The sequence below is a fragment of the Anguilla rostrata genome, chromosome 14 (assembly GCF_018555375.3).
Source record: "Anguilla rostrata isolate EN2019 chromosome 14, ASM1855537v3, whole genome shotgun sequence".
Taxonomy (NCBI): Eukaryota; Metazoa; Chordata; class Actinopteri; order Anguilliformes; family Anguillidae; genus Anguilla; species Anguilla rostrata.
In genome coordinates this window covers 34,130,633-34,157,007 of record NC_057946.1, presented here as the reverse complement: position 1 = coordinate 34,157,007, position 26,375 = coordinate 34,130,633, and the positions used below count along the sequence as shown (strand labels likewise).

At 47.8% G+C, this 26,375-nt stretch overlaps 3 protein-coding genes across 6 annotated transcripts in view; all 3 read left to right on the top strand.

The window, feature by feature from the left end:
• The window catches only part of LOC135238970 (atos homolog protein B), a 36,071-nt gene extending 32,437 nt beyond the window's left edge, over positions 1 to 3,634 (top strand). For all 4 annotated transcript variants that reach the window (XM_064307222.1, XM_064307219.1, XM_064307221.1 and 1 more), the window contains 2 exons: positions 221 to 426; positions 651 to 3,634. In XM_064307222.1, coding sequence (XP_064163292.1) covers positions 221 to 426; positions 651 to 804 — 360 coding nt within the window. In that variant the 3' untranslated portion in view covers positions 805 to 3,634. The remainder of the gene's footprint in view (positions 1 to 220; positions 427 to 650) is intronic.
• A 2,305-nt stretch (positions 3,635 to 5,939) lies between these two features.
• Positions 5,940 to 12,576, top strand: stoml2 (stomatin (EPB72)-like 2). The gene is made up of 10 exons (XM_064307911.1): positions 5,940 to 6,129; positions 7,093 to 7,245; positions 7,500 to 7,599; positions 7,683 to 7,741; positions 8,260 to 8,361; positions 9,038 to 9,172; positions 9,675 to 9,819; positions 10,515 to 10,594; positions 10,923 to 11,051; positions 11,659 to 12,576. Exons 1-10 carry the CDS (start codon positions 6,088 to 6,090, stop codon positions 11,788 to 11,790), a joined length of 1,077 nt encoding a protein of 358 aa, XP_064163981.1. The 5' UTR covers positions 5,940 to 6,087; the 3' UTR covers positions 11,791 to 12,576.
• Positions 12,577 to 13,570: 994 nt separating this feature from the next.
• On the top strand, positions 13,571 to 25,555 carry pigo (phosphatidylinositol glycan anchor biosynthesis, class O). The gene is made up of 11 exons (XM_064307121.1): positions 13,571 to 13,794; positions 14,417 to 14,898; positions 15,369 to 15,512; positions 16,820 to 16,943; positions 17,683 to 17,842; positions 18,573 to 18,758; positions 19,183 to 20,746; positions 21,224 to 21,427; positions 22,061 to 22,263; positions 24,648 to 24,718; positions 24,818 to 25,555. Exons 2-11 carry the CDS (start codon positions 14,418 to 14,420, stop codon positions 24,945 to 24,947), a joined length of 3,267 nt encoding a protein of 1,088 aa, XP_064163191.1. The 5' UTR covers positions 13,571 to 13,794; position 14,417; the 3' UTR covers positions 24,948 to 25,555.
• Positions 25,556 to 26,375: the final 820 nt, after the last annotated feature.

Genomic DNA, 26,375 nt, shown 5'->3' with positions numbered 1-26,375 from the left:
ACTAATGTAATTCAGAGGATACCCTCTGGCTATGGTCCCTTCATTAAAAAGGGGCTCCTGGAAGTATAACCAATCCACCAATCTACTTACCTACCTTCTTCCTACCAACATACTCTGTGATTGGTGGAGCTCCTCTGGTTTCCATTCAAAAAATGATGTCAACTTCCCTAATAATCTCCTCCCAATTCATGAACGACTTTTTCCTCTTTTTGCCACCCAGACCTTATTCAATCCCAACAAAACTGTGGTGAAGATGTTCCTGGTGACCTACAACTTTGAGGACATGCCCGTCAATCACGTGACCTTCCTGCGTCATCGAATCTTCCTGGTGCCCGTTGGGGAGGTGGAAGGGGAGAGGCAAGGGGAGGGGCCAGAAGACAGGGCCACAGACAGGAAGAAAATTCTCTGCTACCTGATACACCTCAGGTAATGCTTCCTGTTTGCAAGCTGTCAATACCTGGTTCATTGCCCTGTAACTTTTTATTTAGTTTAACTTAAAAATGACTGCTAGTGCAGAGACCTAGGCCTATATAAATTAATTTCTTTGGAGTGCTGCTGTTGCTATTTGGAATTACCAAGCCTGCAGTGAATTGTTGACCATTCACATTGTTTTAGATTAGATTTTTTAACCACTCTTATCAACTCTACAGATTCCAGAGCTCCAAATCTGGAAAAATCTACTTGCACAATGATATCCGGCTGCTATTCTCCCGAAAATCCATTGAGGTGGACACGGGGATCCCCTATGAGCTGAAATCCTACACCGAGGTGCCAAGAAACCCCAAATACTCCCCCCGAGTCTGATGCTCTCTTCGCACGATGCCCCCTGGTGGTCAAACCCCATGGTGGGTACAGGTAACAGACTGCTCAAACCAGAGGAAGTGAAACCAAGGACAAAACGAGAAATGTGAAACGGGACTGTTTATAAATTCAGGGTCAACTTGCATGCCTTGTGACGACAAAAAAAGAAGAAAAAAATAGTTCTCTTCTAGTGCTGTGTTTCACTTCAAAACTCTTCCCTTCGTTCTGTCTGTGCAACTCCACCCAGCCCCAGTGGACCAATTCCACGTCTACAGCATACATCGGTGACCAATGACAGAGCTTCTCTCACCTCCCATTGATCTACCTGTGGGAGAATAGCAAACATATTTATGACAAGGAAACTGAAGTAGAAAAATCTTCCCGATTGCTAACAAGTTGTCAGCCAGGCAACTTCACTGTTGTACAAGTGTGTGTATCACCAAATGTTTGGTGTGTGTGAGGATGGGGAGATCTCTCCCCTGATCATACGAATGAGGATGAGGGTCAGAGTTCGAATACACAGTTATGTCACCTTCTTTGGGCTTACAGAAGATTCCGGATAGAGCGAGGTCATGGATGAACATGTTGCTCCACCTGACTGTCTCGACAGACTGAACCACTGTTTATATAAGGAGAGGGTGGAGAGAGGCGGGGTGGAACGGACCACTTGTACCCCTGGGTAGCCATTTGCAATCTCTTGCCCTCACCCATCGCCATGGCGCCAACAGGCTGAAGAGCACTCATGAACAGAGCGTTGTATTACCGCTCAGAGTTTAAGGGGGAAACGGTGGTCGTGTTTAATTTATTTGCAGATGTCTTAAAGCAATATGCTGCGGTTAGTGCGATTTATTTTAGCTCCACTCCAGCTTTGTTCCACCAGTGATGTTGTAGAGAGGACAGGGTTGTGAGGGAGGGAGGTGGGGATTGGGGGGGGGAGGAGGTGGTAGTTGGGGTATTTAATAAGATAAGCATATGTATATTAAAAGCAAAAACTCAATGGCTCACAAGTAACACAGGTGACTGGCAACTGCTGAAATATCAGCATACAGTCTTCACACTAATTCCTTTTAACTTGATTATCTTTATGTTTTCTTTATACATACGTGGAATCATGTAAGGAAGAAACGTCAGGTTTTCACAGGCGCCTTTCAAATTGCGTATTTGCAGAATTCCGAAATTCAGGAACTTAAATCAATCAGTTGGGATGCCGAGACGAGATTTCAAACTGAACACGCCAGCCTTGGGAACTATCGGGAACAGCTGCCATGAAAGAACCTCTCCCCAGACAGAAAGAACCTCTTCAGTTCCCCAGACAGTGAGGATCAAAATCTCGATTAACTGTTTGCTCCAAAGCCAGATGTGCAGTTTTCACAAAATATAACTGGGGGGGTGGGGTGGGGGGGGGGTGGCCTGAACTTTAAAAAGGGACCTAGTCTATTTTGACTGGCAGCTTGATAAAGACCAAATGCTTCTGCTTCTGTTCCAATTTTCAGCACAACCTTTAAATGATTAGGATATTTTTGGCCACAGACTAAATGTTTTCAAGCAAAGCTTCCATTCAGTTGAATCACGCAGAAGAATTTTACACTTTCTTTTGTAACTCGATCATTTTTTTTTTTTTTTTTTTTTAGAGAATGAGTCATTTTAAATTGATAGTTATATTCCAAGAAGACCTTGCAATTATGTGGTATAGGTATACTTATATCCGAATAAAAGTATAGCACAATGAAATAAGAGACCAAAGAAGCTAACATTTTTTGTAAGAGTTTGTGGGTACAGAGGAGATTTCAGATTACTTGCTGTCAACACAGGATGTGGCTTAATGATTGATTAATCAATGCGATTTACAGTCAAGTCTAGGCTTGTGGCAAGACTGACCGAGCTTCTGGGAACAGGATTAAATGGTGTACAGAGGAGGATGACAGAGGATGACAATGGAATTCATATTTGATTCTGATAATCAGAAATGTAGTGGAATTTTCTAAATGTATGCTTAGCTCTGGAAAGAGTTTACAAAAAGCACAGTATCCTTTAGGATGTTAACATCCCCCATTTGGCTTAGAATTGTTTCAGTACAGTTGACAGGCTATACCCTTTCCTTAATTGAAATCAAGAGGTACTATTGCACTGTATGGAATTAAAATGACAAGCAGCACAGAAGTTGTGTCGTGACATTGTATATCTAAGGACTTTTAGCTTTTAGTTTTTGCTGTGGATAAATATTAGGTAATTCATCAAGCGTAACCATTCAGGAACTCATTGTGCCCCACCTCCCCCCTCCCCACCCTATTTTGATGTAACAATTTTGAAGTGAAATGGAAGAAAAACTACTGTGAGCTTCTATCGTTTTCCGATTTGAACCAGGGCACAGTGTGCTTTCGAAGCAATATGAGCACAAGTGGTTCATTCATGTCCTGCACGAAGCCCGATGTGCAGGTGCCAGAGCAGCCGTTTAAAAAATTAGCACAGTAATACCCCAGTGTGAGCTGGGAAAACCTGTCGAACCCCTGTTAAGTGTGCGAAACCCTGATCGCATCTCACAGGCTGTGTTCACATCGCCTGCGTCGAGACCCGAATCTGTGCCCTAGCGACCAGCAGCCCAGCTGCAGAATCTGTACAAACCTGGCACAGGTTCCCCTGAAATCTGCACGTCCTGAATGCAAGGCCTTAGTCCCTCTGCCACCCACCCCAACTGCTCCTTTTTAACATTTTGCGTTCTCTGATAGGGAACAAAAACCTGTGTTACTTTGAGGCCTTGGGTTAACACTGAACCGAGGGTAAACACCTGCAGCTGGTCTCTCCGTGTATGAAATAAAAGGAATGAAATGGAAAATGCTCTGTCTCGCGTGTGGTCTGTAAACCCTTCGAGGGAACACCAAGAGAACAAGAAACGACCGGAGCGCACCCCCCCCACCAACACCCCCCAGCTGGGGGGGGGGGGGTAAGTTCAGTGACACATCCCCTGCCTCACATGCAGCAGATTATGTGCATGTATGTTTCATGGGAAGATTTGAACCAGAGTGCCTGTAAGCGTTCCAGAAAGGCATCGCCTCCATGAATGATAGATGGGGAGGAGGAATGAGCAGGACTGGACCGCTTCGCGCTAAGAGTGGTCCTGGGGGGAGGACTCGCCCTGATCACTGATGAGACCCAGATACGGGAGTCCTGACATGAGAAACTGACAGCTGTGGTTAAATATTAATACAACACACTTCTATTTTAAAAGTAAATGTAAAGTAAAGGGTGAGAGGGGAGGTTGGGGGGGGGTTGTAGATTATTTAATTACGCCCATGCAAATAGTGCTTCTGGCTGTTATCATGTAAATTGCTATATTAAAGCAATTACACTTGAGCTTGATGTACTGCACTGGAATTAAGCCATCTTGAAAGGAATCTGTTGATATGTTTGTTGGAAGCGTCCACTGTGAAATTATGGTTTGAGCCAATTCCAGTGGCAGAGCCAGGAATTCTTCCCTAGAGTAGCTAAGGGAGAGCTAGGTCAGTACATGGAGGTGATGCTGACTTTTTTATTGTAAAATGCAAAGCAAATACTTGTAGGGGTGGGGCTGTGCCAGTGCTAAGCAGATTTGTGACCGGCTATTGGCCACAGCTTGCCCCCACCTTGCAGTGCCCCTGGCTGATTGGCTAGCTGAATAAGTTCAACACTGCACTCCTCTCTTCTGTAACATGAGCAAAGTAGGGTAATTAACCTGAGAATCCGACTGTCCCTCACACAGGTCACATGGGAGCTGGTGTTAATGCACAGAATAGCTTTACAGGTCATCCACTACAAGAATATACCTACCTACCCCTGGGGTAGTTTTCTGTGTTCACTCCCATTAATCAACAACCGTTCCAGTTCCAATCAACTGGGTGAGGTTATTTAACTTTAATCAACTGCTTTATCTGATCAATTTACTCTGCTGATCCTCAGAAACTTGGTAAAGTAATGAGTTTAGGATGACCTTAATGGGCCATCAAAATGATAATACTGTATCTGTCCAGATGGAAATATGTCAGACAAGGAGAAGACATTGTATAGCTGTTTATCTTTATAGATATTCAAAGAACAACATTGATCATTTTGGACGGATATAAAATGATGGTTGGACATTTATGTAGAGGAGAGGGACTCGCCACATATTTCTTGTACTGTCACGACTGTACCTGCTGTGGTGTATTCTCTATGAATTATAAAAAGGCTATTCATTATGGTATTTCTGACATGGCATGATATATCCTATTGCATGAGGAGCATACAGAAATTGTGTATGGGTTGTACTCGGATGCGCCCTCCTGTGGCTAAAATAAATACAACAACAGGAAAGGTTTGAACAAGGGTTTTCAAGCTCAGTCCTGGGGACCCACTGTACATGCAGGTTTTTGTTACCCCCATTCTCTTGAGCAATTCAGTTCATCGAAAAATGTCTTCATGTTCACCCATATAGTTCCCTTAAACTCATTTTCACAGCTGAGGTTCAGGGTTCATTGCCATTTGCTTTGGCCACAAATGGTGGGATCACTGACTAGCTGACCGGAACCATGGCCACAATAATGCTCCTTAGTTCTTAACATAGATTCATTAGATGCAAATGTTCAATCTCCATCACCCCTTTTTTTCTAACACAAAGATAAAATTATGTTCACCCACCCATTGCCAGGTCTAACATGGCCACAAATATTATGTCACAGATTTCAAAAGAAGAAAATGTCTTGTGCACTATGTTTCTGCAATGAAAAGGTGGTGGTTGCAGAAAGATATGAGCTGTTTTAAAATGAGCTGGTGAAAAATAATTTTTTTAAAATACACTTGTGGCAAAGATTATTAGTGGCAAATAAAAGTGTGTTCACAACATGTTGCAACTTCATATGAAAGCTGATGAAAATTGTTCAATATTTTCATCAGCATTCATATGAAGTAAGGAAGAAGACTGATTTAAACAAACACCCAAGTTGCATCATGTTGTGACTTTAAATTAAATTAGCTAGTACTCCTGGTAATTATTGAGATATTTCGAAAAAATGAATCATCAATCTGTGACAACCTACAGATAAAATATAACGAAACTACATATTTGTCTGTACAACATACCAAACGTAGTCACAACCGGAACCTTAAAAGTCCATTAATGTGTTGCACCGACGGAGGGGAAGTCTTTCGGACGGTATCAACCTTATGTTCTAGAAAAAAAACTCGAGGGTCAAGTTTAAATAAGCGGTGGAAAACAGACTTCATTCATTTTCTGAAACAAACTCAGCATAAGTAGTTCACTAATACAATTACGGTATGCTTCGGACAGTGTGCCGGACTGGCGGTGCTCTATTAAAGGTAAGGCAACTAGTGCTAGGTAGATAGTTGATGTTAGCAACATTTATTGGAGATTGCGTGTGCCGAACTAGTCATGCTCGTCCGTGTGCATTGGCGTTGCGCCTCTATGTGAATTCATACATTGATTCGCGGTTGGTACAACCATGGCTTAAGCTACTTGCTGTCACGACCGTGTACACTTCTGAGAACACAAAATTTACATTTATACCTTCTTTGGTTGTAGTTGTTGAGGCAGTACGCTACATTAGCTAATTATCTAGGTGTTGTAACTAGTCCTAGATGGCTGTTACCTAGCTCGTTTGCCAGTTGGCTGGTTTTGATGTTATGAAACCTAATGGGTTGTTTGAAAGCTAGTGCTTCCAATGTAGCTAACGGTGGAACATAAGATCTGTCACAATAGCCACCTGTACTGTAAGTAAATTAATCAACTTGCTAAAGTTTCCAATTTAACGTCAGTGTCTATCTAGTTAATCAAAAAAAAAAAAAAACACAAAACAAATTGGTCGTAACATATTGACAAGTGTTGGCAAGCCATCGCAGCATCCTGTCGCCTTCTGTAAAATATCAGCTCCAGGGCGTATCAGGTCTGGTCGTTGGGAAATCCATGATGACTGAGCTACGACCGGAAGTAACTATTAGTTAGTTAGTGTGTCCAGTTTTTTGTTTTCACCAATTACCCTGGCTAAATGAGCTAACTGGCTGTATACACCAACACTGATTCGCTTGTAGATTGCATCACAGTAAAGGTTCTATATAGGGACACAAGAACAGTCTTCAGCTGTCATTGATGCACTCCAGAAATGTAGCTAAAATTTTACATGGCATAAATGTTAGGGCTAATTTAGTAATTAAGGGTGGAAGTTGGTATGAGAACCGGAAACGGCTACGGCCCTCGTTGCCCACCTCTATGCGTTCAGTTCATGTTCCCTCCGCTGTGATCGGTTGTGTTGTGGTTGTGTGCAGCACTCGAGGCGAACCATCCCACCTCTGTGGACGGCTCCAGCCCAACAAAGATGGGCGTCCACCCTGCCCATGAACACCGTGGTGCTGTTTGTGCCCCAGCAAGAGGCCTGGGTGGTGGAGAGGATGGGTAAATTTCACCGCATTTTGGAGCCGGTAAATCACCGATCAACCGCCATTTTCCGCCTCACAGTCTGAGCTTGTGCGTCTAGTATGCTTTTCGATTGAATGATGTCAGTTTGATTTTTGTGTCTTGGGCAACAACAAAAAAATCACATGACTGTCCCATTACGCACGTTTCCGGAAAGTGCAGTTTGACTGGTTGATACTGTAAGTTGACTGCCCAAATAAAGTACGGCTCATTCAACAAAGGTGTCTGTAGATTTTTATGTTAATTTCAATTTTCTCAGGGGTTGAATTTCCTCATTCCATTACTGGACAGAATTCGGTATGTTCAGAGCCTGAAAGAGATAGTCATCGATGTGCCCGAGCAGTCTGCGGTCTCTCTAGGTCAGTATTGCGTCTTTTCTCAGTTCTGCTGTATGTGATGGTGATAACAGTTTTGAGACTGACTGTTGTTTTTTTCCTTGCAGATAACGTTACGCTACAGATTGATGGAGTCCTGTATCTGAGAATATTGGACCCGTTTAAGGTATGTTGATGTCAGAGTTGGGGGCCATTTCCAAGTCGAGTCAAGTTCAGTCAATTCCTCATACCTCAAACTTGTCTTCCAGTGCATTTTTTAGTTTGTGATTTGAAGTTAATTCATGTAATTGATCACCGAATTGAAAACCAGCAGTTGTTGACCATCACCTTGTTTTATAAATATGCCACTATACTGTAGCATGGCAGTTGCAGAGCTGCTCAGAACTGGGACAGTATTCATTAAATATTTGTCCATAAGTTTGAGTCTGACTTACAAGTATAATGCGTTAAGAATTTCCTTCAAAAACCCAAGTTGGTGAGTCATTTGAAGTGATTTCTGAACTCCCTGAACAGTGTCTGTGTAGAAAAAAAGAAAATATTGCTTTCAGTTGTTAGTTAAGGAAAAATGTGGAATAGTTGATTTGTTGTAGAAGAAACATAGTCATTGCTTTGAATTGGTAGTGAAAGTTAGGGGCGTGCTGAGGGGCAGTGGGGGACTGATGGAGCTGTGTCCTCTCTCTCCAGGCAAGTTACGGGGTGGAGGACCCCGAATACGCCGTTACCCAGCTGGCCCAGACCACCATGCGGTCCGAGCTGGGGAAGCTCACCCTCGACAAAGTGTTCCGGGTGCGTGAGTCTGTTTACAGCACATTGCGGGGAAATCTGTCAATCATTTAATCAGTCAGTCAGTCAGTCAAATCAATCAGTCAATCAATCAATCAATCAATCAATACGTCAATCAGTCAATCAATCAACCTGCCATAGCAGCACTCAGAATGATATGGATAACAGTATCTTTATTTGTCATAACGCTTTTCCAGTAGCACAGTGCTAGGTGCTTCACACAGTACATGATGGACTAAAACAAACACGAGGTGTTTTTAATGTTGTAACAGGTCACTTTAAAGAGTGTGACTCAAAGCCACTGTTTTGTTGTCTTAAGATAAGTTGCTAAGTATCAGCAGAAAATGGTGACAAATAATGTACATAAAAGAACAGAAGCGGTGATTAAAAGAGTAACGACATTAGACAACAAAATAAGTTACAGGACACAGACAGGGGCCAGTGCAGCACAAGTCGACATATGGACACCCACACTCAGATGTTAAGGAAGAGTGAGGGATGAGACATATTTGGGTTTTATTTTTTCCTCCTGCTGCTGTGTTTTAGCTGTTGTCGTATTCAGGTCCACTGCCATGCAGTGTAGGCATAATGATCTGGTTTACCGGCCGCGCTATTGGCTGTTTGCTTGACATAGTGTTTCCTTGTGACACTCCTCTCCCGTTCTGTGTCCCCCCTCCAGGAGAGGGAGTCCCTCAACTCCAACATAGTGCACTCCATCAACCAGGCGTCCGACGATTGGGGGATCCGCTGCCTGCGCTACGAGATCAAGGACATCCACGTCCCGCCCCGCGTCAAGGAGTCCATGCAGATGCAGGTGAGTGGGCGTGGCCGAGGACACGGTGGCCAATGGGCACATTACTGCGTCACCAATGGACAATGGAGTCTTCTCTAATAGGAATGGGAACATAAGAACAGTCTATTCAGCTCATTTAGTTTTAGTTTTTTTGCAGGGGGGACATGTGGGGTTTGAGGACTTTATGAGTCAGTTTGGAAACCCTCACCCCTTCAGATGGCAGAGGGTATGTCCAGTGCAGTGGACTTGTAGGCCTTACCTGGTGTGCTTTGGTAGATGTTCTCTTCAGCCTATCAGACCGGGCCTACCCAGAGTTCTTTGCCGCTCACAATCAAAGCTGTTTTTGTTTCTGTAAATCGGCTTTGTGATGGTGTCTCTGTAAAAAAGCAGGACACAAAATCAGATTGAGTTGAATTGAATTGAATTTTAGCATCTCTTTTTGCGGGCTTTGGGTCAGTCTTTGGGGGGGGGGGGGGGTCTCTATCTGACGCCATGGGCTGACCATGTCTCTCCCCCTCTCCAGGTGGAGGCCGAGCGGAGAAAGAGAGCCACAGTCCTGGAGTCGGAGGGGAAGAGGGAGTCGGACATCAACGTGGCGGAGGGCAGGAAGCAGGCGCAGATCCTGGCCTCTGAAGGACAGAGGGCCGAGCAGATCAACAAAGCGGCAGGTACTGCAGTCAGGGTCAGGGGCGCACCCGCGTCCGAGCGGCCCTGTGGGTCGTTAGGGTCATTATGTAAGAGGATACGTAGAGCAGGTTGCCATCAGACCTGTCAATCATAGAAGTACTGAGCTTTTTTCCTGCCTGTATTCAGGGTCTTAATGTGCTATTATTCTTTCAACAGCTTAACTTTGGGGTTGGGCATAATTTTGATTTTCTATTACCCTTGTTAATTCGAATGGGATTTATGTCTGTTTTTTTTTTTTCTTTTTGAAAGAATCCTTCTTATTATCCTTTTGCGACCCGACTGTAAATGGCATTATACAAACGCAGATCAGTGTATTGGATCAGCTAGATTAATCAAAATATCAAATATAACAAAAGATATCCCACAAACAGGCAATATTTCCTGGCGATACGCCTCCCATCCATCCAATTTCAGTAACCCATGTTAATTCAGTGTGCTGTGCTGAGCCAGAGCCTAACCCGGAAGGAGTAGAGTGGAATACAGAGTCTCAGTCGATTTCGGGACACATGCAAGTACACGCACACGCACACACACAAGCCCAAGCACACACATACACATGGGACAGTTTAAATATGCCTATGGATGTTTATAGTTAAAATGTACTGTTACAAACTGTCGACCCCAGAGAAGACCAACGTGGACTGTAACACAAGGTTTACCTTTTCTGTTGTCTCAGGTGAAGCCAATGCTGTGTTAGCCAAAGCAGATGCGAAAGCCCAGGCCATCAAAGTGCTCTCTGAAGCTTTAGCGGAACAGGTAACGTTAAAGAAGCAGACGCACCTGTTTACATTGATGGTCTAATAACTACGGTACTGCATCCAGGCTTGGTTTACCTTAAATCAAGGTTAAAAAGGCAAAGAGGTTGGATAAACTCTGTTTTACCACTATGCACCATTAGCCTTAACGTTGAGGTACACATTTAAGTTCTAAATTTAGTTTTACACTTGTGTGTTATTCAGTGCCACGTTCATAATGTGGTAAAGCAGTTGCTTTTGAAGGTATATTGTGCAAAGGTATATGGCACTGGCTCCGTGTAGACTGTTGTCTGTGAGTTCCTTTTAACGGCGTGTTTGGGCCTTCACAGAACGGGAACGCCTCTGCCTCCCTCATCGTGGCTGAGCAGTACGTGGCCGCCTTCTCCGCCCTGGCCAAGGAGTCCAACACCATCCTGCTGCCCTCCAACACCGGCGACATCAGCAGCATGGTCACGCAGGTGAGCCTGGGCCGTCGACTGCGTCGCAGAACCAGCCTGGTTAAACGAGGTTCTGGAAAGCACAGTTAGGGGTCAGCTCCGGTTGGGTTTATCTTCTGTTCTAGGGGCTGTTCTACCCTGTTCCTGGAGATGCACTGTCCTCTAGGTTTTAATTTCAACCTGATTGTACCAACCAGCAGCTCAATGATATCTCTAGCTATTGAGTGGGATGTGCTTTGTTAGGGTTGGAATTAAAACCTACAGGATGGTAGACCTTCAGGATCCGGATTGGGAAGAATTTCTCTGTTCCATCAGTTTATGAAATTGAATTTTAAAAAATTTAATTTATTTTACATTTTTTAAATGGCTGTAGTGTTCCATGGGCATATTTTAATTTATAATAACATTTAAGTTAATTTGCTAATAATCGATATACTGTATATATTTGCTGGGGAAGATTTCTAAGCTCAGGATGTGTTGTTCTTTTGGACTGACCCCTACATTGTCCAGAGGGGGCGGCAGAGAGACAGGGGAGGACTGAGGACTGTCGCTCGCGGTAACCATGTCCCCCTCTGTCTCTCTGTCGCTCGCGGTAACCATGTCCCCCTCTGTCTCCGGTTCCTTTCAGGCCATGAGCATCTACGGCAGCCTGGCCAAGCAGTCGCGGACCCCGGTGGAGAGCGCCCCCGCTGGGGAGACGGTGCTGGAGGATAAGGCCTCACCGGAGGCAGACCCACAGCAGCCCACCAGCTCTCAGTAGAGCCCGCCGTCCGGAGATCCGGGGTGGGGCGGGTCGACAGACTCCTCCCCCTCCACCCACGGCCTTACGAGGGCACCACCCCTGCTCGGCTGCAGCCGGGCCACGAGAAAAAATGTTCTCTGGACTCCCAGCCCTTACCACGGAGGAGGGGAGGGGCCATGACCGGAGAAGGACAACAAATTGGGAGAGCTTTACTGACAGCAGACACCAGAGCCACCCCCCCCCCCCCATCATTACTCTCTAGTTTTGCTTGCTTGTTTATTTCTGTTATTTAATTTTGTTATGGCGCATATCCACATGTTCTCAGCACGATGACTTCTGGCTTCCATTTTGAGGCAGATACTCTGAACGACAGGAAGTACCATGGGGACAATTATCAGTGGTGCACACACGTGACATTCACCATTATGCACTGAATAGTGGTAGCGCATGGGTTTCATGTGCTAGATTAAGGCAGTAATGTATCACCCTCTCAAATAATGCTAATTTTTGTATATTTTCAGATTTTATCTGAGGAATAATGCCATAGTTCATACAGGTCTACGATGTGGTGCCACTTCTCAGCTCCTTTAAAAAAGAAAACTTTATCAACTCTGCAGGTGTTTTTGTATGTTGAGCCAATGCTTTCTCCATGTCTCATCTTAGGTGTTATTCTGCTGTGTCAATTAAAGACAATGAAGTAACATGTTCAGTAATGGTAAAAAAGATATTTTACAATTGTCTCTTATGTTTAATTTTGTTTTAAATCTCTCATTTAAAAAATAAATAAAATTTGTGTGCATCTTTTGATCCCTTGCAATATGTTTTCGCGTTGGTCTTTCAATTCAAGACTGAATAAGTAATAAACATACAAAGTATTTTCTTATAAATTCCTCATCCTATAACAGCCCCCTGTCTATTTTTGGTTCTTTTAAGTTTCTTTTGAACTGTTTACCATGGTAAGCAAAACAAAGGATGTGAGTGTGGGAATTAGCCTGTCTAAAATATTTGGGGAACAATATGTCAAATGTCATTTGGCAGTCTTAAAAAGAAGTGGTAAAATGTCAAAAATATTTCCAGAAATAAAAGAAATGTTGGTAAATGTGGTAAAATTGCATTGTTTTTCTCCTCATCTTTAATTTTATTTGGTGATTGCAAAGGCCATTTTAAATGTTAATCCTAATCTCACATGCAAAATGTGGGGGCAAAAAAAATACAGATCTCAGATAAAATATACCATCATATGAAATGATGTTATAAATATATAAAGTAATTGTTTGACCCAGGTCTGGTTGATCTTAATATATTAAATGAGAGAAGTCCAGAGACAATGAAAAATTCATCCACAGCCTGTAACTGAACATGGCCTGTTCCCACTCTTCCAAAACATTGTTCTTCAAACGCTGTAGAGATCTTGCCCTTGGGTAAAGATCGCACGTGACCTCTGTTTTATTTTGAGAGTAAGCGATGCGCTGGTGAATATGGACTTTTTTGTCAGGGTTAATATGTGTGAGATTTGAACAGAGGTTATGTGGTGATGTGCTGGTATGGTACTGGTTATGTATTTTCGCTTAAATGCAATCTATAATTTGTCATAACAATAAAAGCAAGACAAATTATTTTGATTTGATTGGTTTTATTGTATTGCTCGTTCTCTTGGTGGTGGGAGATGAGCTTTGCTTGTACGGAAATGTGGAAAATAATGTACCTTATTGCCAGCGTGCGTTTCACCGTTATGACACGAGGTGGCAGTCATCACGGGCATCCACCCCGCGAGCGCAGCGGAAGCTCTTCTTTCTGCTAGAGACGCACACATGTTACGTGTTGTGTTTCCGCCTCCTCGATACCGGACACGCGTTTCCGCCGAATGCTGTTGAATTAAGTGGTAAGCCCCCCATGCAGGAAGGCGGGGAGTGTAGTGCCAGGCAGGTTACCTGAAGCACCTGTCTGAGAGGGGGTGGTGTGTTCGCGCACCTATTCGCGACTGACCCTGTCTGCCTGAGGACGGAAACGCAACACGGCAAGGTCAGTACTAGCTTCTCTAAGGGTTGCGTTCGAACCAGAAACTTCCCAGGTAAGCTGACGTTATCTAGATAGCTAGCTGGACTCGTTTCCTATCCTAATAGTACGTGGGCTATGTAGTTTTTTTCTGTTTGTCTATTTTATCTCCAGTTTAGCAGTCTTTGTTATCAGATGAATTTTTCTTCGCTAAAGCGTGAATAAGGGTACAATGTGGGTAGCAGTTAGTTTGGAATGCTTATGGTTTATCTATCTACAGACCTAAACTAATATTACGTTGCACCATGTAGAAGTGGCTAGTTAACTTACATGTGTCATAAAATAGATGTACGTGTAACTTCCAGTGATTGCAGTTGAGAATGAATGAAGAGAACGGCCAGTTCTCCACACTCCTGTTTTGTATTAAGATGTATTAAGAAAAAATGCACGTGCATGAAAAGCCGTTGTTATGTGGGTTTCTGTTGAACACGTTGGTTGTTATTTAATGGTAAATTTTCAAAATTTCTCAGTTTCTGTGGATTTCAGTGTCACTCAAAGGTCAATGTTCATTCCTTTATGGAGAGCACATATTTATGGGTCAGCATATTTTGTGTACAAATAGAGACATTTTTCCAGCCGTCCCTGGCAGGATGAAGAGGCTCCCCATACTCGCGCTGCTCCTGTGGGTGTGCGCAGTGTTCTACGTGGGGATCTTCCTGTTCGTGGGTGGCTTCCTCCTGGTGCGGCTGGAGGTGAACCGGAGCAGCTCCTGCGATGACCTCCTGACCCCGGGGGACGAGGGGGCGCAGGACTTCTGTCGAGGGGAGCCCCGGTTCCGGAGGGCCGTGGTCCTGATCATCGACGCCCTGAAGATCGACTTCGCCCGCTTCGACGCCCGCAACTCCGCGCCCAAGCCCTATGAGAACAAGCTGCCCGTGCTGGAGGAAGTGATGTCGTCGCTGCCGGCCCACTCCAGGCTGTACACCTTCAGAGCCGACCCCCCGACCACCACCATGCAGCGCATCAAAGGCTTCACCACCGGCTCCCTGCCCACCTTCATCGACGTGGGTAACAACTTCGCCTCCAGTGCCATCCTGGAGGACAATCTGGTGCACCAGCTGGGCCAAGCCGGTGAGTGACGTTGGGGTCAAGAGTAGAGGGATGAAGTTCCAGGGTACACTTTGTCACAGATCCTATAGAGTGTCCAGATACTCTGCTCCTGTATGCTTCCGTCCTCTCCACTCCTTATGTAGAAGGTTCCTGTGGGTGACGGATGTTTTCACTGTACCATGTTGCAGTACACAATGCCCATTGCCGCACTGCTGTTCTTGCATATACAACTGAATTTACAGAAGAGGATTCAAATTTTTTTTTTCTTCTTTCGTCTTCAATGGCAGGGAATGTGAGCCTTCAATAGTAAGAGCACTGAACGTATCTGCTAGGTCTACATAATCTGTGCTCACGCAAGGGTCTAGTGTACATTGTGTCAGTCAAACAGGGGAGCCTTTGGAGAAGAGATCTTACTGTACCTGTGGTGCTCTGAGGTTATATTGCCCCCCTCCCCAGTCTGACTGCGCCCCCTCTCTCTGTGTTGTACAAAGGCAAGCGCGTGGTGTTCATGGGGGACGACACCTGGGAGAGCCTCTTCCCCAAGAAGTTCCACCGCTCTCTGCCCTTCCCTTCCTTCAATGTCAAAGACTTGCACACTGTGGACGACGGGATCCTGCAGCACCTGTACCCCACCAGTGAGTGTCAGCGCCCCCTGGTGGGAGCAGGGATGATCTGCAGCGCATGCGCAGGGTTAAGGGGAAGGAGCCCATATGCAGTTCAGCTAAAACGGCAGGATTGACTCAGTGCTGGAGACTTTTTAGACTAGACTATGGAGAAATTATGAGGCTTGACAAGCTGCTCTGGGCTAAATCACCTGTCATTATGTGCTACTATGTTTTGCTTTTCGAATGACTCTGAGATTAGAATACTTTTTTCATTTATTTATTATTTTATACTACAAACCCTTTTGTATGCTGTGCCCTTCAGGTTCAGAAACAAGCATGAAATGGCTTATTTTGAAAAGTAGCTTAATGGTAGCTCTTTCCACTCTGTGTATTAAAAAGCTGTTTGTGTGTCACTATGGCCAATAAGGAAGATATTTATGAACCCAGAACAAAGAGGGTTGTCACCTGTGCAAAGCGGCAGTTTTCATCTCGTCTCATTGCCTATATCTATAGTAAGGGCAGTGTTGCTGCCACACTCTGTAGTAAAAGTTCTGTAGAAAAGATATGAAAAGATGCTATTTATGCTAATACCAGGAATAGTTTATTCCTCCATTCCTCTGTCAACCTGTGGTAATGTGATGCGAGCCATGACATGTTGGGTGGCGAGATGGAAGGTTCCAGAAAGGTGTGGGTTCGGATGTACTGCGTTGGAAAGAACCGTGCTGAAGTTGGTCTTTTGTGTTTTTTTTGTCAGTAGGAATGCTAATGTATTCCTGTGTTTACCCTACATTTGTGTTTGGGCCTTCGTCAGAGAGCTTAACGAGAGGCTTTGGGCTGAGTGGACCGTGTCCATTAGCATGACACTAGAGCTGTGTGTCAAACGGCAACAGAAATTCCCTGAGCTGTAGTACTTTATACCCGCAGCTCTGTTTATGCTGCATGTTAATGATTCACATTTACATTCAGGCATTTAGCCAATGCTCTATCTTATCCAGTGTACTAGTGCTTCCAATTAGGCTAGAAGGACAGTGCTAACTCTCAAACACATTTGAGTGAGTTACAGAGGCGAGCCAGTCCATGGAGTCAAGTTATGCTGCATGTAGAGTTAAGCTAATTGATTTAATTTGAATCGAATGAAGACGTGCGGCTGGTAAGCCATACAGCGGTTTTTAGTTTGTGAGCGACTGACCTGTTACTAGCCTTCCTCTTTCTGAACCATTCGTGTGCACTATCATACATCACTGTCTCCTCATATCAGCATCTTTCTGTCGTCTCTCTCTCTCTCTCTCTCTCTCTCTCTGTCTCTTTCTCCTCCCTCTCTCTCTCTCTCTCTGCAGTGGAGGGCAGTGACTGGGATGTGATAATTGCTCACTTCCTGGGTGTGGATCACTGCGGACACCGTTTTGGGCCAGATCATCCTGCAATGGCTGACAAGCTCACCCAAATGGACGAGGTCATCAGGTCAGTCTAACCTTCCTCTCCTCCAGGTTTTCCAATGCAATGGGCTGTGTATGTCTCTGTGTCTGTGATTGGGCAGTACTGGGTATGTGCCTGCAGTATCTGCTTCTGTGATTGGGCAGTGCTGTGTATGTGCCTGCAGTATCTGCTTCTGTGATTGGGCATTGCTCTGTATGTGTCTGCAGTGTCTACATCTGTGATTGGGCAGTTCTGTGTATGTGCGTGAAGTGTCTGGATGTGTGATTGGGCAGTACATTGTATGTGCCTGCAGTGTCTGCATCTGTAATTGGGTGGTTCTTTGTATGTACTTGCAGTGTCTGGGCCTGTGGTTGGTCACTGCTCTGTATGTGCCTGCAGTGTCTGGATCTGTGATTGGGCTTCATTGCCTTTCAGGTTTTGCAGTGTCATTTCAGGCATTATTGTTACTCCATTGGTATTCAAGTGATGCCCCATTTCCTCATTCTCTCCCTCATTGTCAGTCTCTTTTTATCTCCCTTCTTCCTTTATTGTCATCTTCCTTTATCTCCACCCCTTTTGTTCTTTAACTTTTGGTCTCTTTCTCTGACCAATGAAGGAAAATTCTGACAAACGTTTGTAATATATGCTTTTTTCATTATGTGTGTTTTTTTAAACACCATGCCCTTGGTTTAATGAAATGTGAAAGTGTGGATTAAAATCTCTGTGCCTTTCTCTCTCTCTCTCTCTCTCTCTCTCTGTCTTTCTCCCTCGCCCTCCGCTCCAGGTCTGTGATTGGTCGCCTGGAGAACGACACGCTGCTGGTGGTCATGGGGGATCACGGGATGACGGACACCGGCGATCACGGGGGCGAGAGCCTGAAGGAGACGGACGCCGCCCTCTTCCTCTACAGCCCCGCCCCCACCTTCCCCGCCCCTGGAGCGCAGGTGGGCAGCGCCGGGTGTCCCGGGACCTTCCCTGGAAACGCGCGTATTCGCCATCGAGCATCAGTCCCGTTGGGCTCGATTGGGCCTGCACTGCGGATTATGTCACATTCTTAACATGGACGTTTATGTAGATGATTTAATCCAGATAATCTCTGGGCTGTACTGTGCCCCCATTTGCTCCTGAAAGTTGATGTATGCTAGCTAGAAAAATCATTTAGGAGCGCTGCTTATAGGGATGCATTACATTTTTTCAGCTTAGGAATGTATGTGCTCCTTGCAAAAGAATGCTCGCGTAAAGCCCAGGATCTTATCTAGAGTTGGACTTTCGTGACGTTGCACATACAGTCACTAGTCTGGGAATGTGGTTTACCTGCATTGCTGCTCACATCACTGTGGCGGATACACTTACGTTTTCTCTCATCGTAAAAATTGCTTTGGATTAGAATGCTAAGTGCACGTAGTGTAATGTAATTCATTTGGTCTATTTATCCAGCTGTATATTTTAATGAAGCCATTCAGGTTATATACCTCACAGCAGCCGCACCGTTACCTGGGAATCAAACCTGCAACCTCCTCTGAACTCCATGCCCTAACCATTGGAAATGTGCCATTCTAATACACCGGTGCCCATCTGGTTAGCTCCGCCCGTTGGCCGAGCTGATTGGCGTTAGCTGCAGTTCGGTGGCCCTGCGCTGTCCTGACGCGGGCGCTTTGTCTGCCTCCCTGGCAGGCGGAGCCCGAGGTGGTGCCCCAGACGGACCTGGTGCCCACGCTGGCCCTGCTGCTGGGCATCCCCGTCCCCTACAGCAACATCGGCCAGGTCCTCCTGCCCCTCTTCCCCCCGGACCCGTTTCCGAGTGCAGGTGCACCGTCCCATCTCAGCCAGGCGGAGGCGCTGTGGATTAACGCCAAGCAGGTAAACTCACCCGGAGAGAGTTTCTGCATGTGCGCCTTAAAGCACAGGGAAATAGCGAGGAGAAAAAAACATTCCTGTGCGTATTCTGTTCAGGCCTGTGTCAGACTCTTTATGTTAAACAACTTAACCCTTTTTACACCCGTGAGTTTCCTACTGACAATTAATAAAAGATTGTTGGAACAGAATTCTTTTCTCATGTTTATAATAACACGTTCAGCTGAACATTCTTGGGGATCTCAGGGATTTTACAGCCATTAATTAGTATTTTTTAATTCAAATTAGATTCAGATCTGTCACATAGAGGCATTATCTTTCTTCACAAAGAGTGTGTAAGGCAGTAGCATGTGTGACACAGTCCTGACTGCGCTGTGTTCAGCGCCCGGCTGTGTTCACTGTGTGAGCATTTCTCTGTGTGTGTGGGAAGGTGAGCCGTTTCCTGGAGACCTACACCCAGATGGCCAAAGACATTCCGCCGGAGGTCCTGTCCGTCCTGCGGGGGGACTTCTCCCGGATCTCCTCGGAGTACCGGAGCTCCGCCCGCAGAGGAGCCCCGCCCTCCCCGGAGCTGGTCGCCGCCCTGCAGGGCTACCTGACGGCCGTGCGGGACACCTGCCGCGCCTCCTGGGCTCGCTTCCACCCCGCCAAGATGGCCGCCGGGCTCGCCGTCCTGGCGGCGGCCTGCGCGCTCTGCCTCGCCGTCTCCGAGCTGGGGGAGGTGGGGTCCCTACGGGGCCCGCTGGCGACGGGGGCGGGGCTGGCGGTGGGCGTGGCCGCGGCGCAGCTGGCCACCGGGGGTCACGCGGACGCCTCCTGGTGCCTGGCCGCGTTCGCCCTGTCCTCCCAGCTTCTGTTCCTGCGGAGGGCGTGGCACGCCGCCCGGAGGGGCGGGCCCAAGGGCGGGGCCGGCCGGAGGGCGCTCCTCCCCCAGATGTCGGCCGCCCTCCTCGTGCTGCTCCTCCGCTGCGCCTCCCTGCTGTCGGACAGCTACGTGATCGCCGAGGGGCGGGTGGCCACCTTCCTGCTCTTCTCCCTGGGCGTCTACGTCCCGCTGCGCCTCAACTGGGACGGGCTGCTGCTCCCCCCCGTGGGGCCCGACCCCCAGAAGCCCCTGGGGCTGCACCCGTCGCCCACGCTGTCGGCCTCGGCGGTGCGGCGGGAGAGCGGGACGCTCCTGGCCTGCGTGGCGGTGCTGGCGGGCTCGCTCTTCCTCTCGCTCTCCTTCCACGGCTGCCGGGACGAGCAGGGCTCCTGCGAGCCGTCGGCCTTCCTGGCGCCGCTGTCCCGGCTGAGGGACAGCCGCCTGCGCAACCTGCACTACCTCCTGTCCGTGGCCTCGCTGGCCGCCTGGACCTACGCCCTGCGCCGCTGGCTCCGTCACTACGGCAACCTCAACCGGGCGGGCCCCGCGGCGGTGGCCGCGCGCTGGCTCCTCCCCTCGGCGGCCGTGTGCCTGGCTCTGCACTGGGCCGTGGGCTCCACGCCGGAGGAGAGCTTCCGCGGCCTGGCCCAGCTCATCGGCCTGGCCCTGCTGGCCCTCCCCCGGGCCGCCTTCGCCCTGCTGGGCCTGGGCGCGGCCCTGCTCTGGCTGGACCCGCTGACGGTGTTCCTGAAGACGCGGCAGCCGGCCCCCCCGCTGGCGGCGCCCGCCGTGCCGCCCCGCTACCGGGCCAGCACGGGCATCAGCCCGCAGGCGGAGCTGCACCACCTGATCCCGCAGCTGTACCAGCGCATGCGCCGCTCCCTGGCGGACGGCGAGCCGGCGGGGGCCCCCGATGGTGACGGCAGGCCCGCCGTGGAGGCCTACGGGCTGGGCACGGTCTACTCGGCCCCCCTGCTGCTCCACTGGGGCCTGCTGGGGCTGGGGCTGCTCCTGCTGCACCCCGAGGGCATGGCGCTCTCCTTCCTGCTCCTGCTGCTGGAGGCCGCCGCCCTGCTGCAGCTGCACGCCTCCTCCACCTCCCTGGCCCTCCTGCAGGGGGCGCACGCGGGTGAGAGCCTCCTCCCTGTGTCCGGCTGCCTGCCTGTGGCTGTTTGTGATTGCCTGCCTGTCAGTAACTAGCTGTAAATGGTAAATGGTAAATGGACTGCATTTATATAGCGCTTTTATCCAAAGCGCTTTACAATTGATGCCTCTCATTCGCCAGAGCAGTTAGGGATTAGGGGTTAGGTGTCTTGCTCAAGCACACTTCGACACGCCCAGGGCAGGGTTTGAACCGGCAACCCTCCGACTGCCAGACAATCGGTCTTACCTCCTGAGCTATGTCTGACTGTAGCTTGCTTTCTGCACTTTCAAACTCAGTAATATTTGCAGGATGCCACAAGCATGCACGATGGTAGCGGTTTTTCCCAATTCATAAAGTCACATTAGTAGTTATGCTTGCAGTGAAGTTGGTGATTGTTCTTTGTGTTCTAACCCCACCCCCTGCCCCCGGGGCCCCTCCCCCACCTCTCTGTGCCCCCTGCAGGCGGGTTCGCCGTGCCCTGGACCCCGGTTGTGCTGTGGGCGCTGGCCGCCCTCCAGTTCTTCCACGCCACGGGACACCTGCCCACCTTCCCCTCCATCCAGTGGGGGGCGGCCTTCGTGGGGTTCCCCCAGGGCCACACCGGCACCGTCCTGCCCGCCACGCTGGTCACCCTCAACACCTTCGCCTCTCACATCCTCTTCGCAGGTATCCACACACACGCACACGCACACACACACACCGCACACACTGCATCACACCACACACATATGGACCAGGGCCTGCAACACGTTAACCCCTTAGACACCAGGACAGTGCTTTATAAACACTGACCAGTTTCAAAAGAAATGTCTTATTTTCTCCAGTATTTGGGACAAAATGCTTCTTTTTTGTATGGATGTATGTTTTGGTTAGAAATTCTTCAGGAACTACGGGGGTGTTTTCAGATTTTACCAGAATATAAAGCCTAACGTTGTTTAAATGCATTTTTGGCCCAGAACTGCACCTGGGTCTTTCTACCATCATGTTCAAGGCTAGGAATATGAGCTTCAGGTGTAATGGGTGGGTGGGGTTGGGTTAGGGGGGGGGGGGGGGGGGGGGCTGTCTGAAACCAACCAGGATCGTCTCTCCCGTAAGGTTAAAACTGATGCAATTGCCTCTATGCATCCATGCAGTAGATCGCTGCCTTAACAGGATGAGCCACCCAGCAGCCCCATTGAGTCTGATACCCCAGTGAAGCAGCGTGCCCAGTGTAAAGTTTGTGCTCGTAGTTCAGTTGAGTCGCGTTTGTGTCCAGGCAGTGACGGACTGAGCGCTCTCTCCCTGTGTCTGTGTGTCCAGTGGGCTGTCCTCTGCTGCTGTTCTGGCCTCTGGTGTGTGAGGTGCGGGGGGGCCGGCGGGGACGAGGCTCGGGGGCAGGGCCAGGCGAGGGGGAGGAGGGAGAGGACGCTGTCATGGAGATGAGGTTGAGAGAGAAGCCCCAGCAGTTCTCCTCCGCCCTGCTGCAGCTGGCCGCTCGATATCTCTTCATCCACGGAGCGCAGGTGAGAACAGACACACACACACACACACACACACACACACACACACACACACACACACACACACGCATGCATACACACACACGCACACACACACGCATGCATACACACACACGCACATACACATGCGCACACACACACACTATAAGTACACACACGCGCACACGCTTTTACTAACACAGACTTTAACACACACATACACAAGCATATGCATGCACGCACACACACTGTAATACAGGCTTATTAACACACACTCTCATGAATACACACACTCTCACACACTTAAATACGTTGAGATGCTTTCACATGTAAGAGTGGCACATGTAAACATGCACACAGTGGCACATATAAACATGCACACAGTGGCACATGTAAACATGCACACAGGCACACATGTAAACATGCACACAGTGGCACATATAAACACATGTAAACATGCACACAGTGGCACACGTAAACATGCACACAGTGGCACATATAAACATGCACACAGTGGCACATGTAAACATGCACACAGTGGCACATGTAAACATGCACACAGTGGCACATATAAACACATATGAACATGCACACAGTGGCACATGTAAACATGCACACAGTGGCACATATAAACACATATGAACATGCACACAGTGGCACATGTAAACATGCACACAGTGGCACATATAAACACATATGAACATGCACACAGTGGCACATGTAAACACATGTAAACATGCACACAGTGGCACATATAAACACATGTAAACATGCACACAGTGGCACATATAAACACATATGAACATGCACACAGTGGCACATGTAAACATGCACACAGTGGCACATATAAACACATGTAAACATGCACACAGTGGCACATATAAACACATATGAACATGCACACAGTGGCACATATAAACACATATGAACATGCACACAGTGGCACACGTAAACATGCACACAGTGGCACATATAAACATGCACACAGTGGCACATGTAAACACATGTAAACATGCACACAGGCACACATGTAAACATGCACACAGTGGCACATATAAACATGCACACAGTGGCACACGTAAACATGCACACAGTGGCACATATAAACATGCACACAGTGGCACATGTAAACACATGTAAACATGCACACAGGCACACATGTAAACATGCACACAGTGGCACATATAAACATGCACACAGTGGCACACGTAAACATGCACACAGTGGCACATATAAACATGCACACAGTGGCACATATAAACATGCACACAGTGGCACATATAAACATGCACACAGGCACACATGTAAACATGCACACAGTGGCACATGTAAACATGCACACAGTGGCACATATAAACACATATGAACATGCACACAGTGGCACATATAAACACATGTAAACATGCACACAGGCACACATGTAAACATGCACACAGTGGCACACATATAAACATGCACACAGTGGCACACGTAAACATGCACACAGTGGCACATATAAACATGCACACAGTGGCACATGTAAACATGCACACAGTGGCACATGTAAACATGCACACAGTGGCACATATAAACACATATGAACATGCACACAGTGGCACATGTAAACATGCACACAGTGGCACATATAAACACATATGAACATGCACACAGTGGCACATGTAAACATGCACACAGTGGCACATATAAACACATATGAACATGCACACAGTGGCACATGTAAACATGCACACAGTGGCACATGTAAACATGCACACAGTGGCACATATAAACACATGTAAACATGCACACAGTGGCACATATAAACACATGTAAACATGCACACAGTGGCACATATAAACACATATGAACATGCACACAGTGGCACATGTAAACATGCACACAGTGGCACATATAAACACATGTAAACATGCACACAGTGGCACATATAAACACATATGAACATGCACACAGTGGCACATATAAACACATATGAACATGCACACAGTGGCACATATAAACACATATGAACATGCACACAGTGGCACACGTAAACATGCACACAGTGGCACATATAAACATGCACACAGTGGCACATGTAAACATGCACACAGGCACACATGTAAACATGCACACAGTGGCACATATAAACATGCACACAGTGGCACACGTAAACATGCACACAGTGGCACATATAAACATGCACACAGTGGCACATATAAACATGCACACAGTGGCACATATAAACATGCACACAGGCACACATGTAAACATGCACACAGTGGCACATGTAAACATGCACACAGTGGCACATATAAACACATGTAAACATGCACACAGTGGCACATATAAACATGCACACAGTGGCACATGTAAGCATGCACAGAGTGCTGCTCCAGCAGTATCCAGCATTGACGTGTCTCTCTGCTCAGGTTCTGGCATCTGCCTTTGGCGCAGCCATACTGAGGAGACATCTAATGGTGTGGAAGGTCTTTGCACCCAAGTAAGTAAAAAAAAATGTATAATGTATGCTGTTGAATTGTAGCATTACCATGGAGAAGTTAGTGATATGTGAGCATTTGCCGTGTTTGCACCTGCGCAGGCTGATGTTTGAGGCCTCCGGCTTCCTGGTGACCAGCGCGTTCCTGCTCCTGGGCCTGGCGCTGGTGATGCGGGTGGACGTGGCGGTCAGCCGCTGGTTTAAGAGGCTCCTCCCCGAGCAGTCCAGGTAGCGCCGCTCCCGTGTCCCACAATGCACCGCTCCCACGCCCCACAATGCACCGCTCCGGCTGGACGCGCGACTCCCGAGGGGCCGAATGAGACGGCGTACCGCGCAGTGGTCCTACTCCCGCCTCCGTAAGCCGTAGGTCATCCGTGTGACTTTTGCCCAGGCGGGTACTTTGCCGTTCTCTTCCAGGCTTGCTCTGGATTTTGCGGGGTGGATGGGATGTGGGGCGGGCGGGGGGAGGGGCACACGGTACTAACCTGACTCACCGGGACGTGCTAGACCTCAGTGCTTATGAACAGGGGGGTTATGCTGTATTCACTGCTGGAAAGAAAGGGGAGGGGAAACTGCCTGGACGTGCGTAATACTCTAAGGGCTCCAGAAGCATTGTGACCGCAGGGCCCTGTAGGTCCGAAGAGCGAGAGCCCCAGCGTCTCAGACTCTCAGCCCGCTTTCACCACACACTGCTCCAGCAGGCCCAACCCACCGGACCAATGACGCGCGCGGCTCGTTTCCCCGGCAACGGGCTGTTCAAGGGGGAATCCGCAAGAGCTGCATACTGGGGCAGTGAGGTGACTACTGTGAAAACTACCTTAGATCAGTGAACAAATCTGACCTCTGCTGGACAGGCCGTTCTGTTTATATATCACGGGTGTCTTTGAGGTACGGTTTTATTTTGTACAGGCCATAGACTACTACTGTGCGTATGGCTTTATTGCGAGTAGGGTTTCAGCAATAAGCGTTTCACTAGAACACCCTCTGACCTGTGAGCACAATGTGGTGCGAGACAGGGGATGTGGGATGTGTACGATCACAAAAATACAAACACAAACATTTTTTTTTTTTTGTACAGAAATGGAAGCTGGTGATATGGTGATAAAACCAGTTTTATATGGAGAAACGGCGACATGTTAGAATTTCTAGGAACTTGGCCGTTACTGCTGCCTACCGTTTTACCTGTTTATCAACTGGGGCTCTGCATACGATTAAAAAATGGCCTGGAGGGCCATGGTGTCTGCTGGTCGTTGGTTTGTTAAATGATTGTTTTCTGTCGTTGATTGGCTAAAGAGTCCCCTCGTCTTCTCTACGAAGCCTGAATTGGCTGCTGATAGAAGGGGAACCACAGAAACCTGCAGACACTGCGGCCCTCCAGGACTGGAGTTAAACCTGCAGACACTGCGGCCCTCCAGGACTGGAGTTAAACCTGCAGACGCTGCAGCCCTCTAGGACTGGAGTTAAACCTGCAGACGCTGCAGCCCTCTAGGACTGGAGTTAAACCTGCAGACACTGCGGCCCTCCAGGACTGGAGTTAAACCTGCAGGCACTGCGGCCCTCCAGGACTGGAGTTAAACCCGCAGGCACTGCGGCCCTCCAGGACTGGAGTTAAACCTGCAGATGCTGTGGCCCTCCAGGACTGAAGTTAAACCTGCAGACA

Bases quoted from the DNA above. Each gene is read 5' to 3' on its own strand.
- stoml2 (XM_064307911.1), top strand. From the start codon at position 6,088: ATGCTTCGGACAGTGTGCCGGACTGGCGGTGCTCTATTAAAG. The intron at 7,246-7,499 runs GTAAATCACCGA...CAATTTTCTCAG, and splicing joins TTCACCGCATTTTGGAGCCG to GGGTTGAATTTCCTCATTCC. The intron at 10,595-10,922 runs GTAACGTTAAAG...GGGCCTTCACAG, and splicing joins CTGAAGCTTTAGCGGAACAG to AACGGGAACGCCTCTGCCTC.
- pigo (XM_064307121.1), top strand. From the start codon at position 14,418: ATGAAGAGGCTCCCCATACTCGCGCTGCTCCTGTGGGTGTGCGCAGTG. The intron at 17,843-18,572 runs GTGGGCAGCGCC...CCTCCCTGGCAG, and splicing joins TCCCCGCCCCTGGAGCGCAG to GCGGAGCCCGAGGTGGTGCC. The intron at 24,719-24,817 runs GTAAGTAAAAAA...GCACCTGCGCAG, and splicing joins TGGAAGGTCTTTGCACCCAA to GCTGATGTTTGAGGCCTCCG.